Raw genomic sequence first — 20,201 nt, 5'->3', positions numbered from 1 at the left:
AGTTAAAAATGTGGGTATACAACCACTTTAAGCTTTACATGCCGATCTTTGATTAGAAAGGCATGTTGTTATGTGAGTGTCTGTCTGAAGCCGCTGAGCACCATTTGGGCTTATTGAAAGATTTTTTGACACAGAGAATCACAGTGGACTTGGATTTTGTGGACTTTATATTTTGTTGATATTTGTTGAATTAATATACTTTTTAATAAATGATTACATTGAAGCACTTGGTGGTTTGATGTACTGAGTTCTCTTTAGCTTAATATTTATAGTATTTTTACACTTTTTTCTTGTTTATTTTTTTTATACACACAGTGCTGAATTGGATTTAAGTAGTTTGCATTCACGTATTTTTTTGATTAAGGGGTGATTTTATGTAGCAGCAGAGTGTTGTTGAAGTTTCATGTTAAGATATTAGGAGTTTTTTTTTATTTTTTTATAATTGGAAATATATATTTTAACATGGAGGAAAGATTAGAAATATTTGTGTTTATTACTACACATCAAACCCTTAGAAAAACTTAAAGTCCAACTGCAGCTTTGGTATTGTCATGTGATGAGCAGAGTCCTTCCTCTCCTCCTCCAATAACAGTAGTAGGCATCCTCAATACTGCAGAGAACTACACTATTGGTTGTGACATTTAAAGTGGTTGTAAACCCTTACAACACACTTTGACCTACAGGTAAGCCTAGATTAAGGCTTACCTGTAGGTCCAAGAAATATCTCCTAAACCTACATGGTTTAGGAGATATTTGCCGAAAGACAGGCACCACTGTCTACGGCGCATGCGCTGTAGACAGCAGCGTGCAGGCGCACCGAGCGCGGCATCGTCAACGACGAAGATGCTGCGCGTGTAAGCTCCCGTGTGCATGCGCGGGAGTGACATCATCGCGGCTTCGGCTAATGACAGTGGCGGAGCAGCGAGACCCCACCGAGAAGATGGATGTGCCGGACTACAGGGGACAGCGGTGACATCACTGCTCCTGTGTCAGGTAAGTGACACATAATGGACTACTCTGCGATGCATAGTAGTCCATTATTCTTTGCCTTTGCAGGGAATGAACGAGGAAGTAAACTCATCAGGGTTTACTTCCTCTTTAAGCACTACTCTCTCCTTTTTTATACTATGAGCTTAGCCCACACACCCCCCAGAGGATGTGTCATTGACAGCCTGAGCTTACCGAGCTAAGTTATTTAACCAGGAAGAGGAATGGAGGTCAGTGGTGGTGGAGGGTGAGTGCTGGAGAATAGACTGGGTGTGTATTCATTTGCAAACTTTTTTAACAGGAACCTAGATTAAGAAAAAAAAGACTGGAGATAGACTCCAATAAAAAGACTTTTACAAAAGAAGAGACAAAATATACAATAAAGCCAGTTGTAATTAGCTTTATAGCTTTATGAAAGTAAAAAAAATTATAGACTAATAAATTAAATGGAATAAAAATAATAATAATAAAATAAAGCGGCCGATGATGCCAGAGTTTCAAGACTCCAGGAAATTGTATAACTACCCAATTTAACTACACACCGTTTGAGCCCTTTCACACTGCTAGAGAGGTTGTGTTAGCGGTAAAGCTAGTTTTAGCGGCACTTTACCGGAACTGTGCGGGCAGGGGCAGGGTGCTTTTAACACCAAAGAAGGGGTTGACAAGGGGTTAAAAGTGCCCACAAAGCGCCACTGTCAAAGTGCTTTACAGGTGCTTCGGCAGTGCTGCCCATTGATTTTAATGGCAGGGGCGGTTTAGAAGCGGTGTATACATGGCTTCCGCACTGCCCCAAAGACACTACTTGTAGGACTTTTTTTTTTGGTCCTACAAGCGTACTGCCCCAGTGTGAAAGCACTCGGGGATGCTTGAGAGCCGCTTTACAAGCAATATTTTTAGCGCTAAAATGCCTGAAAAGTGTGAAAGGGCTTTTAAAATTATTAGTTTAAAACATTTAAAGTCTAAGGGTTCATTTACATTTAAGTGTTTTAACCCATGCAGTTTTAGGGCATGTCAATGCGTGTACACAGGTTAACCATTGTTTAAAATAATACTAATTCATTTCTATGTGGTGTGCTGCATGTGGTATGCATTTTTTGATCCATTGAAAAGCATTATAGGGCCTACTAAAGACAATGGTAGAACATAAAACATGATATTAGGTAACACACCTTAAAATACATACACAATGGTCATATATACAATAATACATTGTCAGATATGTAATACATTGTCTTTCTATATTTATTTTTACAATGTACATTTTTTTCTGCACAAATTTCTTGGCCTTTGAGATGCAGGTTGAGAATTTGTCACCAGGATTTCCCCTTCCTAGCTTCCCGAGAAACAATCTGTCATATAACTCTGCATTAGGGTTGCCACCTTTTCTTCAAGTCAAACCCTAACACATTAGCAGCGTACAGCAATTTTATAACATTTTTTTCAGTAGTACATTAAATTCATGACCTTTTTACAATGCAAGGCAATTTTTATGTAGTATACATTATAAATATATTTTGTGATTAAATAACATTTCTAATCATATGGTGTTAATCACAAGAGTCCCCCTTTACTTTAGAGTCAACAAAGTTGACACTCCTGGTTTACCATTGTAGTGAGCAACCCTACTGGGTAGCCACAGCCTGGGCCAGGGGCAGATTGATAACTCATGGGGCCCCCAAGTTTAAAGATGGCTGCCTCATGGGAGCCAACATTAATGTGGCAGGCTGAAGCTTAGAGGAACCGAGCTCTGCAACATGCAAAGCGGCAGAAGGAATTGTGGAGGGTATGATGGGGGAAGTATGTACAGGAGAGGAGTGTGGTGGGTATGCTGGGGGCAGTATGTACAGGAGAGGAGTGAGGAGGGTATGATGGGGCACTATGTACAAGAGAGGCATGTGGAGGGTATGATGGGGGCAGTATGTACAGGAGAGGGGTGTGGTGGGTATGATGGGGGCAGTATGCACAGGGGAGGAGTATGGAGGATATGATGGGGCAGTATGTACAGGTGAGGAGTGTAGAGGGTATGATGGGGCAGTATGTACAGGAGAAGAATGTGGAGGGGATGGCAGTGGGCAGTATGTACAGGAGGAGTGTGGAGGGTATGATGGGAGCAGTATGTAGAGGAGAGGAGTGTGGGGGGTATGATGGGGCAGAATGTACAGGAGAGGAGTGTGGGGGGTATGATGGGGCAGTATGTACAGGAGAGGAGTGTAGAGGGTATGACGGGGCAGTATGTATAGGAGAGGAGTGCAGTGTGTATGATGGGAGCAGTATGTACAGAAAAGGAGTGTAGAGGGTATGATGGGGCAGTATGTATAGGAAAGGAGTGTGGAGGGGGTTATGGGGTAGTATGTATAGGAGAGGAGTGTGCTGGGGATGATGGGGTAGTATGTATAGGAGAGGAGTGTAGAAGGTATGATGGGGCAGTATGTACAGGAGAGGAGTGTAGAGGGTATGATGGGGCAGTATGTATAGGAGAGGAGTGTGGAGGGGATGATGGGATAGTATGTACAGGAGAGGAGTGTGGAGGGTATGATGGGGCAGTATGTATAGGAGAGGAGTGTGGAGGGGATGATGGGGTAGTATGTACAGGAGAGGAGTGTGGAGGGTATGCTGGGGGCAGTATGTCTAGGAGAGGACTGCAGTGTGTATGATGGGACAGTATGTAAAGAAAAGGAGTGTAGAGGGTATGATGGGGCATTATGTACAGGAGAGGAGTGTAGAGGGTATGATGGGGCAGTATGTATAGGAGAGGAGTGCAGTGTGTATGATAGGGGCAATATGTACAGAAAAGGAGTGTAGAGGGTATGATGGGGCAGTATGTACAGGAGAGGAGTGTAGAGGGTATAATGGGGCAGTATGTATAGGAGAGGAGTGCAGTGTGTATGATAGGGGCACTATGTACAAGAGAGGCATGTGGAGGGTATGATGGGGGCAGTATGTACAGGAGAGGAGTGTAGAGGGTATAATGGGGCAGTATGTATAGGAGAGGAGTGCAGTGTGTATGACAGGGGCAGTATGTACAGAAAAGGAGTGTAGAGGGTATGATGGGGCAGTATGTACAGGAGAGGAGTGTAGAGGGTATGATGGGGCAGTATGTATAGGAGAGGAGTGCAGTGTGTATGATGGGAGCAGTATGTACAGAGAAGGAGTGTAGAGGGTATGATGGAGCAGTATGTACAGGAGAGGAGTGTAGAGGGTATGATGGGGCAGTATGTATAGGAGAGGAGTGTGGAGGGTATGATGGGGCAGTATGTATAGGAGAGGAGTGTGGAGGGTATGATGGGGCAGTATGTATAGGAGAGGAGTGTGGAGGGTATGATGGGGCAGTATGTACAGGAGAGGAGTGTAGAGGGTATGATGGGGCAGTTGGGAAAGTCAGTGAATATGGAATGATGTCTCTCAGCAGGGGGTAGGAAGCAGCTCTGATGTCTGCCAGCTGGATGTATGAAGTGGCCTGGGAGTGATGCAAGCTGGGGGAGTATGGGGCTGAGAAATAGTGATGTAAATATTAGTGGATGAGCACAATAGCTTTTGTTTGATTATATACAACAGTACTACTCAAGGAAAACTGCCAGCTCCTAGCACTCCGCATGTCCAGATGATGTTACGGTAATGTATGACCATTCATATAACCCTGTGTTAACCAAGCTCTGAGTCTGTACAATCAGAAATGTAGACTCACCACTTAAACACGGGAATAATAAATGGTCATAAATGACTTCACATTATCTGGACTGAGGATGGGGGATGTTCGTATAGACAGAGGTGTGAGGCTTGGAAGATATTGGTCACATACACTTCCGATTCTCTTGTCACCTTAACCCTTCACTGCAACTCCTGCAAAACAAATCCTGAAAGTATGTCCGTTTTCCACCCTAGGAGACTCCTCAGACAAAAACAATCTGCTCACCTCCTCCCTGCTTGTAGTGTGAGCAGCAGCCAGCCTGAGTAGTGAACTTCTCAGCTCCGCCTCATGCTTCTCTCCGCACACCACACTAGTGATTGGAGGGGGGGGGGAGTGGGTTAAGTCAGAGATAACAGAGAACACTGCAGGAGCCTGGAGGGCGAGACAGAAATGAGCTTCAGATTCCAGCACTGTGTATTTATGGAGAAGCAATGACAGTGGCACATATGCTAATGGAGCTCCCCTTGCCTGAATGGTCTGTCCGGGTGATAGGCAGTCTGAAAACTGGGCAGATGATTCAGAACCCGGACTGTCTGGGTAAATCCCGTACCGGTGGCAACCCTACTCTACATCTCCTGATCCCTCTGCTCCAATTTTTCCTGATGTTTGCACTGAGAGTTTTAGTAATTCTGCATCCTCGCTAAGTATATGCTTTTGACTTCTTGTTAAAAAAAAGTATATGCCTTTGATTCCTTTTGTGTCAAATACAATATATGTATATACTGTACAATATGTGGGTCTCAGGAACCAGTTAAAGATAAAATATAGAGTATTTTTAGTGGGCACATATTTTATATTATTATTATTGTATTTTCTTTCATTTTCTTTTCATATTTCACAAATTTATAGATTAGCCACTAGAGGGAGCAAACACTAAGGGACTATTTAGATCTATGCATATACACGGAGATGCATTTTTTTGTAGCATTAGGCAGGTGCGTTGTCATGCATTAAACATACCTTGACATGCAATTTGATCCACGTTGATGTGCATTTTCAGTGTTTTTAAACTTATAATTTGGAGTGGATAGGGTTAAACAACCATTGACCAAGGCTTGTAATACCTGTTGCCAGTGTATCAAAATGCATGTTATATGCATTTTGATGTGCTGCCATTGACTGCAATGGGCCTCCAAATGCAAAAAAAAATATTTTTGAAAACACATTGCACTGCAGCACTTTTGAGATAAAGATGGGAACATGCTATTTTTATTATAATATAAAATATATGCTAAAAACTATTATAAAAACAAGCCCTAATAGCATACTGCTCTGCGCTTTTGGATGTGAATATGCAAAAATCATATATAATATATGAGCGGTACACCACTTATATATAAAAACACTTCAAAGCTGCTGCTTTTATAACCAACGATATACAAATATATATATAAAAAATGCAACTTAAATTAGGAGTCCACTTTTCATATATAGCAGCGCATAAACACTTTCAACCAAAGTGAATCAACATTAGTCCTATTCAGTGTCCGGAAGAATGGTGCTCGATCTACCAGTTCTTATTGTGATTTAGGGACAGCTTCTACCACGTAATACACCACTTGTGGGTCAAAAAGGATCCCCCTTTGGGAATGCACTCACCGAACACATGAAATCAAGAGCCTTCACAATACCATTGCACATTTCTTCTTCGGCCACTAGATGTCTCCCTTATTGGAATTTGAAGATACAATAGATTCCTTTTAAAAATTAGAAGTAATGGAACATGTATCCCTTGGAGAAGAACGCAGTTTTTTCAGATAGTAAATGATTCTCTATATTGACTCTTGATAGGTAACTGCCACACCACGTCCAATTCCTCGTTACCACTGTCCGAATTTTCTTGCTGCAATTCTGTATAACTTGTCTTCTCTATTCTCCGGAAAGAAATTATTCCACGTGCAATTCTAGGTGGTCTCTGCAGTATTTCAATTGATGGTGGACAAGAATCCAAGTATCATGCCCCGAGCTCTGCAGAGGAGCCGCATCCGCTGCCACCACCAGCTCTCCCTCAATCTGATGTTGATTCACTTTGGTTGAAAGTGTTTATGCGCTGCTATATATGAAAAGTGGACTCTTAATTTAAGTTGCATTTTTTATATATATATTTGTATACTATTTTTATTACGAGGAAGTATGGCACGTGCATTGCATTGCAGACATTAAAACACAAAGGTGTACTGTAAATAGATAAAAGGCTCAGTAGCGCAAAGGGAGAATGGTTGAGTCCCAGGGAACAGTTACAGTGTAAAAGGGCCCTAATATGCAATCACTCGGTCTACCTTCTTAAAAACTGCAGAGATCAGCCAGTAAGGGAGTGCATTTTTTAGGGCTTGTTCACACTTGCCTAAATTTCTAACTCTCAACAAATGCTCCTATAGCGTTTTATAGTGTTAGTATGGGCGTCAGATAGGAATCAATGAGCTTTAGTATGGGGCAGTTTACAAGCATTAAAAACTTTCTCTAAATGCCCTATGCGTGATTTTGGTGGGTTTAATGAGCAATAAGACAAGGTAAAACTGCTCCACAATGAAAAAATTACAGAAATAAACAAATTTTAAAGCGCCGCAAACGCACCAAAACTATGGCGTAAACGCCCGCCAGAGCGTTTGCACGGCTTTAAAACAGACCTAAATGGGAGGCGTTGAAAAGCTTTAAGTGCCTCCTGACTTGACATGGGGCTTCAATTTTGGAGCGATGCGACGCTAACAATTCAGGTTTTGATAGTGTGAATAGCACAATGGGGGTTATTTACGAAAGGCAAGTCCATTTGCACTACAAGTGCAAAATGCACTTCAAATTACACTGAAAGTGCACTTGGAAGTGCAGTCGCTGTAGTTCCGAGGGGGACATGCAAGGAAAATAAAAGACAGCATTTTAGCTTGCACATGATTGGATGAAAAAATCAGCAGAGCTTCCCCTCATTTCAGATCTACTTTTATTTACAGCGACTGAACTTCCAAGTGCACTTTCAGTCCAATTTCAAGCTCACTTTGAACTTGTAGTTTGCACTTTTAGTGCAAAGTGGATTTGCCTTTCGTAAATAACCCCCATTGTTATGTTTAATGTATCTTGTGCATCGGTGTTTGAAGGGTGTTTTTTACGCCTCTCAAATGCCTGCTTTTTAATGCCAGTGTGAACTTAGCCTTAATGTTTCAGATGCATATTGTGATAAGGAATGGTACACTTTATTCTAACAATTTGAATTCAGCATGATCTTTCCTAACTAGTTAAAAAATTTTAATTATGATTGTGAGTTGTAATTACACTGTGATTTTATTTTCAGCTTCCAGATACGACATGCGAATGAGTCACAACAGAGAGGAATTGTTGGACAACTTTGAAAATGGCACAGTAGTCGATACAACAGAGCTCATACCACTGCCAGCTGGCACTATGGAGATATTCAATTTTACTCCACAGAATATTACTATTAAAAATGGCACTGTCCTTTATTTTGTCTTGGTTGCTATAGACAAAGTCAATCAAATGTCAGAACCTTCCAACTTGGCGAAGGCATTGTTGTTCATACCTCCAGATCCAAGATCCAATTCAACGACAGGTGCCGTGGTGTTGCTGATTCTGCTAGCAGTATTCTTTACTACAGGTGTGGTGGTATTATCTGTGTATTGTCTTGTAAGAAAAAAACGCCAATATTGATGTATTATATATTTTGAGTGAAAAAAAAAGGTGAGAAATAAGGAGAAAGGATCAAAATGCTGTTTTTATAATTTAATAAAAAAATAAATGTTGATATTTTCTACCATTGAATATTGTGTGCACTGCTGTCAGGGTACCTCATGGACATATTTTAAACTGGTGTCCCACAAGAAAGTTCTTATAACGCAGGGGTGCCCAACTAGTGGCCCAGGGGCCACATGTGGCCCGTGGAGCCATCTGATGTGGCCCAAGACCTCCTGCTCTGGGATGGCAGGTTGGCAAGCCCAGATTGCAGGTTGACTACCCGCCATGCCAGAGCATCAGTGTTGTGAATGAAGCCAGCGGTAGAGAAACAAGCAGCTGCGGAACAAAGCTGCATAAGCCAATGCTTCCTGTATAGCACCGACTCCTGTCATAGGCGGAGTGATACCAAATGCACTCTGCCTGGGACAGCAAGTTTATTACTAAAATCACAGTGTATATAGGGACATATCTGTCCTGCAGTGGTTACTGGGCTGCTTTCAAACTGATCTGCAGGTGTAGAGCAGAGCTCCTGAGGGTTACCTGCACTGAGCCATAGACTTATGGTTTTACCTGTGGGATTGGTGCACTTTCGGAAAGTGTACCACACCTGTAGGATATAATAGAATTCTTTGGCAAAGTACAGCTAACCCACAGGAAGACCGCAGACCATAAATGTAAAAGCAGTTTTAGGTCCCATTAACATGATCAGTCTGACCCAATCGCACCCTCCATTCACCTCTCTGGAGCGGCAGATGTAAACAGACTTGTGTCCGTTTATACCTGCCTACCTCCAACCGGATCTGCTAAAAAAACAGAAGTGGATCCGGTCCCTTCCATTTGATCTGATCAGAGGGCTCATAGAGAAGAGTGGGCTGTGTCTGTGTCCCCTTGGCATAGGCAGAGTGGACGCGGAGCTGTCATCTGCCCACTCTGCTCATTGTGGCCCACAACTGGTTACAAAGTCGCTAAAGTGGCCCTCGCTCTTCAAAAGGTTGGGCACCCCTGTTATAACGGATAGCTATTGTTGCACCAGTGGCAAAACACAAAGTGAATGCACCCTTGATTAAATACTCACCACCACATGCAGTGCTGTATGTTTAGCTTGGAAGTATGTCCCAATTTATGGACCCTCTAGTGATGCAACCATTACAGTGTTTATCTGCCGTGCTATTGCAAATATTATTTAAAGAAGAACTCTGGGCAAAAAAAAGTTTTGCAAAGGGGTGGGGCTGTGCTGGGGAATTTCAGAGCAGAGATCTACTTATCTAATCCGCCAATCCTCCGAGTGCAAGACTGGTCCCCACCGCTTGCTTTTTTTAACCACTTGCAGACCGGACCAATTTGCTGGTCAAAGACCAGACCCCTTTTTGCGATTCGGCACTGCGTCGCTTTAACTGACAATTGCGCGGTCGTGCGACGTGGCTCCCAAACAAAATTGACGTCCTTTTTTTCCCACAAATAGAGCTTTCTTTTGGTGGTATTTGATCACCCCTGCGGTTTTTATTTTTTGCGCTATAACCAAAAATAGAGCGACAATTTTGAAAAAAATGCATTATTTTTTACTTTTTGTTATAATAAATATCCCCCAAAAATATATAAAAAAAATATTTTTTTCCCTCAGTTTAGGCCGATACGTATTCTTCTACATATATAATTAGAGGGTACTAGTGCGCTTCACCTTACTAATCTATATATAACAAACCAAAAAAAATTTTTAATCATATTAAAGTGTGGAAGCAGCCTGCAAAAATAGTGATCTCCACACTACTAGTGATACAATAAATAATAAATAAATTGCGGCGCTCACCATAAAAGAATAACTAATCAATAGTACACTAAAAAATATAAATAGAAAGTGCAATAAGTGTGAATCACCTCACAAAGTGCAAATAGTGCAATTAAATAAATGCAATTCAAGTAATTGCTGCGATAATATATGTGCTCATATAATAAATATATGTCCAAAATGCAAAATCCGAGAACATAAAAAATGTGCAAAAAACAATTTTAAAAGACACAGTAAATATATAAATCATAAATGTTCATAAATTCCCATTCATGCAGATGCTTTGTGAGCTATAAACAAAGTCCATGCATAAAAGTGCCTTCCACGGTGTGTACTGATCCAGTGAATCAATTCAGTGCCAAGCCAGTGCACCACCTGTTTCCCCCAGCCTCTCACCTCCAATACTTGATAAAGAAGCACAATTTAAAAGCCAGAGCTATTTCCTCCACAATCATCCAGTGGCTAGTATCCAGCTGACTTTTTCTTTCCCAGGTTCTCCACCTCTCACATAAGTAAAGAACAGAAGGACAAGGGGGCTCTCATGTGTAGTATCCAGATGAAACGACTTTAATAACAAACAATAGTAACTTACAGTTCAGTAAAAGACAGCGAATAGATGTAGTAACAATCCGAACTTCCGGTCTCGGCCGCGACCGGAAGTAACAAGTCCAATACCACAGCTCCTTCCCTGACGCGTTGCGTCACGATCACATGACTTTTTCAAAGGGTATTACCCTTTGAAAAAGTCATGTGATCGTGACGCAACGCGTCAGGGAAGGAGCTGTGGTATTGGACTTGTTACTTCCGGTCGCGGCCGAGACCGGAAGTTCGGATTGTTACTACATCTATTCGCTGTCTTTTACTGAACTGTAAGTTACTATTGTTTGTTATTAAAGTCGTTTCATCTGGATACTACACATGAGAGCCCCCTTGTCCTTCTGTTCTTTACTTATGTGAGAGGTGGAGAACCTGGGAAAGAAAAAGTCAGCTGGATACTAGCCACTGGATGATTGTGGAGGAAATAGCTCTGGCTTTTAAATTGTGCTTCTTTATCAAGTATTGGAGGTGAGAGGCTGGGGGAAACAGGTGGTGCACTGGCTTGGCACTGAATTGATTCACTGGATCAGTACACACCGTGGAAGGCACTTTTATGCATGGACTTTGTTTATAGCTCACAAAGCATCTGCATGAATGGGAATTTATGAACATTTATGATTTATATATTTACTGTGTCTTTTAAAATTGTTTTTTGCACATTTTTTATGTTCTCGGATTTTGCATTTTGGACATATATTTATTATATGAGCACATATATTATCGCAGCAATTACTTGAATTGCATTTATTTAATTGCACTATTTGCACTTTGTGAGGTGATTCACACTTATTGCACTTTCTATTTATATTTTTTAGTGTACTATTGATTAGTTATTCTTTTATGGTGAGCGCCGCAATTTATTTATTATTTATTGTATTCTTCTACATATTTTTGGTAAAAAAATCGCAATAAGCGATTATTGATTGGTTTGTGCAAAAGTTATAGCGTTTACAAAATAGGGATAGTTTTATAGCATTTTTATTAATAATTTTTTATTATTATTTTTTTTACTAGTAATGGCGGCAATCAGCGATTTTTATTGTGACTGCGACATTGTGGGGGACCCATCGGACATTTTTGACACATTTTTGGGACCATTGTCATTTATACAGTAATCACTGCTATATAAATGCAGTGATTCCTGTGTAAATGACACTGGCAGTGAAAGGGTTAACCAGTGGGTGGCAGTGTAGGGGTTAAGTGTTCCTAGGGGTGTGTTACTAACTGTGGGGGGGTTGGGCTTTCATTTAGTGAACACTGATCTCTGCTCCAATCACATGGAGCAGAGATCAGCGTCACTAGTTGCTAGGCAGAATGGAGAAATGTTGTTTACACAGCATTTCCTCCATTCGGCCGCTCCGTGAGACGATCGCGGGGATGCCCGCGGCGATCGAGTCCGCGGGTCCCGCGACCGGACTCACGGGGGTCCCGACCAGCGCGGGAGCGTGCCGCCGGCAGCGCGCTCCCGATGGCAGGGCGGCATTGAATATTGGACGTACCTGTACCGTGCCATTCTGTCGACGTACATCGTCGTGCGCTGGTCGGGAAGTGGTTAAATAGTAATGTGCTGATAAAAAGGTTTGTGTGAAAGGGTTAGTGTAGTGTAGTGTAACACTTTTGGTAGTTCGAGGATTTCCACTTATGGATATTTCATACATAGTTACATCGGCCCAGCTTGGTCGATGCCATAAAAGATGAGGTTGCAGCAAGTAAACTGATACCCCACATGTCAACCTTTAAAACGTCATGCGCCTGTGAAATGGCAACAAATTTCGGTACTCAAAACTGTTCATAAGTGATATTTTTAAAGCCTTTACAGATCATGGTCATTATTTTAGAGTTAACTATGAATGATGGCCCTAGAATTATTACTTTCACTCCAGCATGCATAGCAATATTGTCAGGGCTGGGCCCAGCCCTTCCTTCTCAAAGTTGGTTGCTCAGCTGTCGGCTAATTGCCAACTCCTATCTCTCCATATTGAATCAACTGTTGATAATATCCTCCTCGTCAGTCCTGCCTACTTAAGCCGTCCAGTCCAGATGATCTCTGCCTTCTTGGTCACATCTCTAGAGACACTCTCATGTGTTATTGGTAAAGACTTGCTTGGCTGACATTCCTTTTGGCTCCAGATCCTGCTTGCTGTTCTACTACGATCATCTCTGGCTCTGGTGTTTTGGCTTGTCTGACAAGTGTGTTTTAACTGTACTTCTGTCTGTCTGATTCATGATTTCTAAAAAATACATGTGTAGCGCAAATGTTTTTGTATGTAGATGCACCCAACACAATGTTATAGCATACTGCTTATATCTGACCTTTTTTAACTAGTTCCTGTCTGGCCTATAGATTAATGGCAGGCCAAGCAGGACATTCATCGTTCAGGGTGGATGTCATATGAAATCCTCCTGAAATGCGGCTGCGGTGCGGATGACTGATCAGTGATTGCTTTAACGAATAACAGGAGATCACATGGCAAGTGTACATAATGAATGTATTTTGATTCATGATATTCATTGTGTACAATTGTGCTGATCTCTGTGATTGGTCACAGCAATAACATGGTACATACAGGGCCAATCCCAGTATATCTGTACCATGTGATTAGCTGTGGCCAATCACAGCTAACCATAATAGTAAACACTGAATGAATCAATTTAATTTAGTAAAAATGGTTACTTCACTGGTATAAGCAAACATAAAACATAAGAAACATGTAAAAAATACTGTTAGGAATCTTCTCTTGTGATCACTCAAAACTCCAGATGTATTGAGAAGCAGACAATTTATTTCTGATGTGGCCCACAAAAGGGAGACATGCTTACAGAACAAAAGCTGCAGTAAGAATCCCACCGAAGAATGTGTCTCCCCCCCCCCCTCCTCATACCTAGTGATCCCACCTCTATAGTTCTATTGGCTGAGGAAACATAGATAGCGTGTCTGGTACCTGATAGTACTTTATTTTGGCTAATCAGTGTTTCCTTTACAATCTTATGCTACCATATATAGTTAACCTAGTCATCCTACAACTTACTATGGAGTTAGTTAAGACAAAACAATACAACAAGTTAATACAACAATGTGCTCAGAAGTAAGTTTTAAAAATCAGTCTCAGGAATATTGTTTTTCTAATAGTCACACAATAAACTTTTCTAACATTCCCTCCTCTTTGTGTGACTATTTTATCTCAACACATTTCGATGATAGTGCCAGTGTTACACACTTTCGGACTGTATGTCATTAAGTTGAGCTTCAATGTTGACATAGGTCTCCTCAGAGGTAGAGAGGGTTTGATACATTGTTCTTGAGACTGCAGTTTCAATGAGTTTTTGTGAAAGTCCTCGAATACAGGGAATGCAGCAGCATCCGCAAGTGACCAAAACAGCCAAAGCCACAGCGATTGAGATCAAACATGATGTGATAAATCCAGTCCATTTACCGAACCATCCTTCAAGCCAGGTTGTGAATGGATCATTAATACCTGAGTTTTCCGCTAATTCATTCGATAGAGCAGTCAGTCCTTCCAAGGCTCTGGTCACGGTCCCTCCAGGAGCTGTATTGTTAGGGATAAAGGTGCAACACATGCTACCAAACATTTTGCATACCCTCCTCTTTCAGCTAGGACCATATCTAAAGCCATTCGGTTCTGCCATACCATTAGAGATGTGGGGGCCAACTATTCTGGTAGGCCCTTCACAGCATCCCTAGTATAGTTTACAAATCGTTGTTGGTTATAATATATAATTAATCCAGTCAACATTTTTATCTATAGTCACCCACCAGAGAAGAGACTCAAACCCAGCTGTCACCTGATTCCAGGACTTAAACTCATCCGGCACCCCACGAGGAACCCCAATCTCATCTATGTAGATCTGATAGTCAAATGACCCCATGGAAGAGGTGTCCCTCCGATACTGTTGGCGACTCTTAGTCCACGGGTATTCTGACAGGATTCTCAGGGGCATAGCCAGCTGGACCATAGCGCAATCCCCTCGGGCATTGGCCGGTAGTCTAGCTCACAGTTTCTTATCCCCACACATCCACCAGACATCAGCTCTCTGAATGTCATGTTCAACCCAGTCACCCTTGTCTGTGTTAATCCTCTCCACACAGTAGTCATCGGGAAGTGACCCAAGATCCACCGCGCTACGGTTCCCTGGGAGTACAAAACAAGTAAAGTTGCCCGGATAAGCAGTAACCGCTGGAGGTATCTGAGGTCTCTGTACTGGGGGAAACAATAAACTCAATGTGTGACAAGTAGAATTTGTTTCAGGTTTATAGCTCTTATTATATAATTGCAACATACATTTTAAACCTTCTGGATCTGTATTGTGATCTAGAGGAAAAGGAACTGTTGCTAAATGTGGTCTGGCTCCGGCACAAACTAAACAGTTTTTCCTTTTTTTTCTTTTGAGTTTTAACCACTCATTTTTTTTTTCCTTGGTAGCCCGTCTCCAAAGCTATGGCATCTTCTATTGTTAGGTTAGTAAATCTTATAGTTTTGTCTAGTTTTCTAGTTGTCTAGTTTTATTAGGTGGTAATACCTCAAGGAAAAATGTTCCTGAGGGGTCAGTTCCTGACACACATGCTCCCATTGAATACAACTGCTGATCTTCCTTCCTCGGCTCCTTTAATGTTATTAATAGTTGGTTACAGTTCTTACTATTTGATGCAGGGGGAGTTGGCCGCTTTTGTAATTATGATTCTCTCCTTTATTCCATTCTTTTTAGCCCCTGGTTGATTATACCCCCAATCTTGATGCGCTGTGGTACACAGGGCCTTATCCCATGCTTGACATCCTGCCCTATTCCAGAGCCAGCAGATATAGTTATCTGCCCATAGAAGTCCTCTAGCCCCAGTTGTATCCCCACAATCTGCAATCTGACAGAAGTCTACCAGTATAGTGCTAGTTATTCCCTCAATAAAGTTTTAGTTTTAATGCTTTTCCTGTTCTTTCCCAATCCAAAGGTTCCTCTGTTCTTCCATAACGTATAACCCCTCTTATGGATGCCTCTCCTAGAGTCACCAGTAACCCAAGGATAATTACTGTTCCTTTCATCCTAACCAGCTACAGAGTTCCAGCGGATAGGATAGGGGAGTTGGAAGGGGAAGGAGACTTCACCGGTTTGAGACAAGTCCCACCTTGTGTGAGACCTCCCTTTGTAGCCGGATTTTCTGAACCTCTTGTAGCCAACTGGCCCTATTCTGTCTGTAAAACCTTTTTGTAATGGGACTGGTGAATCCAGGTAGACCTCGCTGCAATCCTTATCGCAGTAGAGGTAGTTGAGAGGACTTTGAAAGGACCATCCCACCTTGGGGAGTACCACTGCTTTTTCTTATTACTTTTTATTAAGACCCAATCTCCCACATGCACCTTTTTATCTTCTTGAATTGGACCTTCTAGACCAGAACCAAAATCATTAGTACGTCTTTGTATTAATAACCTAGTCATGTATTCTGCTGGTGTGTGCTCAGACTGCTCAGTAGGTGTTTCATTTGATTGTAAGGGTATCTTATATGGCCTTATCATTTCAAATGGGCTTAAAGCTTCTTTTGGGGGTGTGATATACATACTGGTCACAGCTACTAGTAGGCAGTGCATCCAACTATTTTTACCTGTTTCTTCCATAGCTTTTCTCAGTTTGCTTTTTAGAATGCCATTATGCCATGTCTTGACCAGGGTAGTCTAAAGGTCCCCAATATTACCTGTTACCCATTCCACTCCAACCTTCACCCCCCATGTTCCACCCATAATTAAGAGACCACACCTGGCTTTGGAGTAAAATGGCCATAACAGCCTTTATTACAATACTCAAAATACTCCAACCAAAATATATAAATATATATCTCCATATAAATATATAACCAAAACAATGTACAATATAAAAATATACTTATAACCATATACATATAACCAATAACACACATCTGGTAAACGAATAGCATATAGCTAACATGCCCGGTCTGGTGATCTCTGACGGTAACCCATAACTTTTACCAACCCAACAAGTCACTGCGGTACCCACTTCCCACTTCTCCAGGCCTCCAGCTGTGACCGCTCGGAGACAACCTCCGCAGTGACAACCATACCGGTATTCCCTCCAACGTTCAGGAATACACCGGAGGGACCCATCTTAGCAATGGGCCCCCCACCCCATATCAGATGACTTCTGATTTTTACCACCAACCGTCAAAGACCACCAGACACACACCGCCAACGTCCAACTCCGACCGTACCGCTGTCATGACATCCGAGCAACGACACCTGAAAGAAAAAACACAACAACAACACCAAACACCTCAAATGCATAAAAGTAGGGCGGGAGGGTGGGAAAAACTGCCTCCTCTCTTTGTCTCCTCCGTCGGACTGATCTCGGCTCCACCCCCTCCACCCTTTATATGGCTCCGCCCCCCTTCCGTCCCACAGAACGCTCACCAGCTCCCCCCCCCTCGGCCTCTGCCTCACCTCTCACTTAACCCCTTACTGTCCCTTATCCATCCCTGTCCTGCCCGGCCCTCCATTACTTGCCTTGCAGTCCATGCACTCCGGGCCTCACTTGACCAGGGTAGTCTAAAGGTCCCCAATATTACCTGTTACCCATTCCACTCCAACCTTCACCCCCCATGTTCCACCCATAATTAAGAGACCACACCTTGCTTTGGAGTAAAATGGCCATAACAGCCTTTATTACAATACTCAAAATACTCCAACCAAAATATATAAATATATATCTCCATATAAATATATAACCAAAACAATGTACAATATAAAAATATACTTATAACCATATACATATAACCAATAACACACATCTGGTAAACGAATAGCATATAGCTAACATGCCCGGTCTGGTGATCTCTGACGGTAACCCATAACTTTTACCAACCCAACAAGTCACTGCGGTACCCACTTCCCACTTCTCCAGGCCTCCAGCTGTGACCGCTCGGAGACAACCTCCGCAGTGACAACCATACCGGTATTCCCTCCAACGTTCAGGAATACACCGGAGGGACCCATCTTAGCAATGGGCCCCCCACCCCATATCAGATGACTTCTGATTTTTACCACCAACCGTCAAAGACCACCAGACACACACCGCCACGGCCCAAAAGGGTGACCCCCTTACCCTTGCGGGCCACCCCACACCCGCAAAGCCCGTCGGATACCCTCCTGCAAACCCAGGGACCACAAATAAATCCCCACATCGGACAAGTGCACCCCATCCCGCCTCAGGTACACGCCCACATTGCATTTCAATTCCCGGTGGCGAACCACAATCCCGCCCTGTTTGGCCACGAACCGCCCCACAACTTTGTTAACCCTAATGCGGGTCTTCTGAATGCTCGCCACCGAACGAGCCCAACGCCAGGTCGTCCGCGCCACGATGCCCGACCACACCAGCACCGTACCCGAAAAACGGAAGCGCAGCCGCAGGAAGTCAGACTTGATGTCTGCCAGCAAATCCCTAACCTTCCGGACCCCCAGGTCATTCCCCCCCACGTGAATCACCAGCACCGCCGGGGGACCCCCCCGAGACACATGTCTCTCAACCTCCTCCACCAAACCACCCCAGCGCATCCCAGGGACCCCCAACCAACGTAAACACGCCTCCCCCCTAGAGATCCCAAGTTGCCTGCCCTCCGGTCGCTGATCTCCTCTCCTGGCCCCCCAACACACATAGGAGTGGCCCATGATCCAGACAAGGCGAGCCAGACCTCCATCTGAAAGAAAAACCAACAGTGTAAAAAGCATCCCCACCCAAGCACAGCGCAGCCACAGCTAAAAGGACAACCACCTCAACCACCCCCAAACAACCCACAAAGGAAAATCCCAAGGGAGGGACACGAAGGCAACAAGCAGAACACACCCCACATAGCGCAGCTGTGATTGTAACCGTGAAACATTGAGTTAAATTTTTTATTTTTATTTTTAATCAAAGCAATACCAAGTGCGGCCGAACATAAGAACGGAAACGCACCCACCTCCCAATCCTGCGGACCGCCGCCTCGTCCAGACCGCACTGGGCCGCCTCCGTGGCCGCCCCGATCCGGAACGAATGGGACGCAAAGTCTCTCCCATCCAAACCCACTGCCCGCAAACACTTACGGAAAACCAAAACAAACTGGTATCTTGACAAAAAGGACCCCTCCGCGTGACACAGGAAAGGACCCTCCCCCCCCACAACGGACAGCGCGAAAATCCCGCACCGCCGCCACCGGGCACCCCCGGATCCCGACAAAGCAAACAGCGACACCAGAACCCCTCTGCCCAGCTGATCCGTTTTGGACCTACGCAGCCAGAGTCCAACCCTCTCCGCACCCAAGCGAACCTCCCCATCCAACAAACCCCCAGCCACGCGCTTGGACGGACTCACCAACTCCCCAATCCGAAAAGCCCCATAGAACGCCAAGGAAAAAGCCGCCCGAAACAGCCGTACCTCATATTCCGAAGAACATACCAACCCCAACTGAGCACAGATCGCCTGCAAGGTAGCAAACGTAACCGGCCTCCGCGAATCCTTTGTCCTGCAGCGCCTGTGATAACCCTTCAACGCCTGACGTACCCAAAAAACCTTAGTCCAGTCTTCCACCCGCAACAGCTTAAACAAAAACGCCAGACTGGCCAACTACCGACCGATCGCCGACACCGACGCCCCACCTTCCATATTCCGGGCCACAAAATAGATCACCAACAACCGCCAATCGGAGCCCCGATCGACCACCCCCGCCTCCCGAACCAGCCCCAACCATTCAGACCAAACCTTGGAATAGGCCAACCAGGTGGGCCCACTCACTGACTGCCGAATCCATCCGGCGGCGACTCCAATGGCAGCCTCCAAATCCACTCCGGGCAAGGGGCCCCGTCCGCTTCCGCGCCCGGCGCCAGCTCCCGGAACCTGTCCCACTGAAAACGAGACAGGGAGTCAGCCAACTCGTTTTCCACGCCCGGTATGTGGACAGCGTAAACAAAGACATTCAGCCGCAAACAACGCAGGACTAACTGCCGCAGCAACCGTATAACCGGAGGGGAAGAAGCCGACACTCGGTTCACCACCTGCACCACCCCCACGTTGTCGCAATTAATGCGCAACTTCAGATTCCGACATTCCTCCCCCCACAGCTCCATTGCCAACACGATCGGAAAAAGTTCCAACAGGACCAGGTTGCCCAGGAACCCCGCCGCACGCCATGCCTCCGGCCAAGGCTCCGCACTCCATCTGCCCTTAAAAAACGCCCCGTAACCCGAGGAACCCGCAGCGTCCGTAACCAGATCCAAGTCAAAGTTACTGACAGGGCCCGCCATCCACATGGCCCTGCCAATGTAAGAAGCCAGAAACTCGTGCCAGACCCGTAGATCCACACGGTGCTCACTCCCCAGCTGCACGAAGTGAGGGGGAACGCTGATACCCGCCGTCGCCGCCGACAGCCGTCGGCAAAAGATCCGCCCCATGGGGATGATTCTGCAA

General features: G+C 44.1%; 1 protein-coding gene across 1 annotated transcript in view; it reads left to right on the top strand.

Moving 5' to 3' along the window:
- The window catches only part of LOC143928222 (calcium-activated chloride channel regulator 1-like), a 100,255-nt gene extending 91,812 nt beyond the window's left edge, over positions 1 to 8,443 (top strand). The window contains exon 14 of the mRNA XM_077452971.1: positions 7,959 to 8,443. Within this exon, the coding sequence (XP_077309097.1) occupies positions 7,959 to 8,332 (374 nt within the window). The 3' untranslated portion in view covers positions 8,333 to 8,443. The remainder of the gene's footprint in view (positions 1 to 7,958) is intronic.
- The last annotated feature ends 11,758 nt before the right edge of the window (positions 8,444 to 20,201 follow it).

This window comes from Lithobates pipiens, unplaced genomic scaffold, assembly GCF_037356315.1.
Source record: "Lithobates pipiens isolate NorthernLeopardFrog02 unplaced genomic scaffold, aLitPip1_a1.2 Scaffold_23, whole genome shotgun sequence".
In the NCBI taxonomy this organism is placed as follows: Eukaryota; Metazoa; Chordata; class Amphibia; order Anura; family Ranidae; genus Lithobates; species Lithobates pipiens.
Note: the sequence above shows the minus strand (reverse complement) of the source record. Positions and strands in the feature narration are given on the sequence as shown.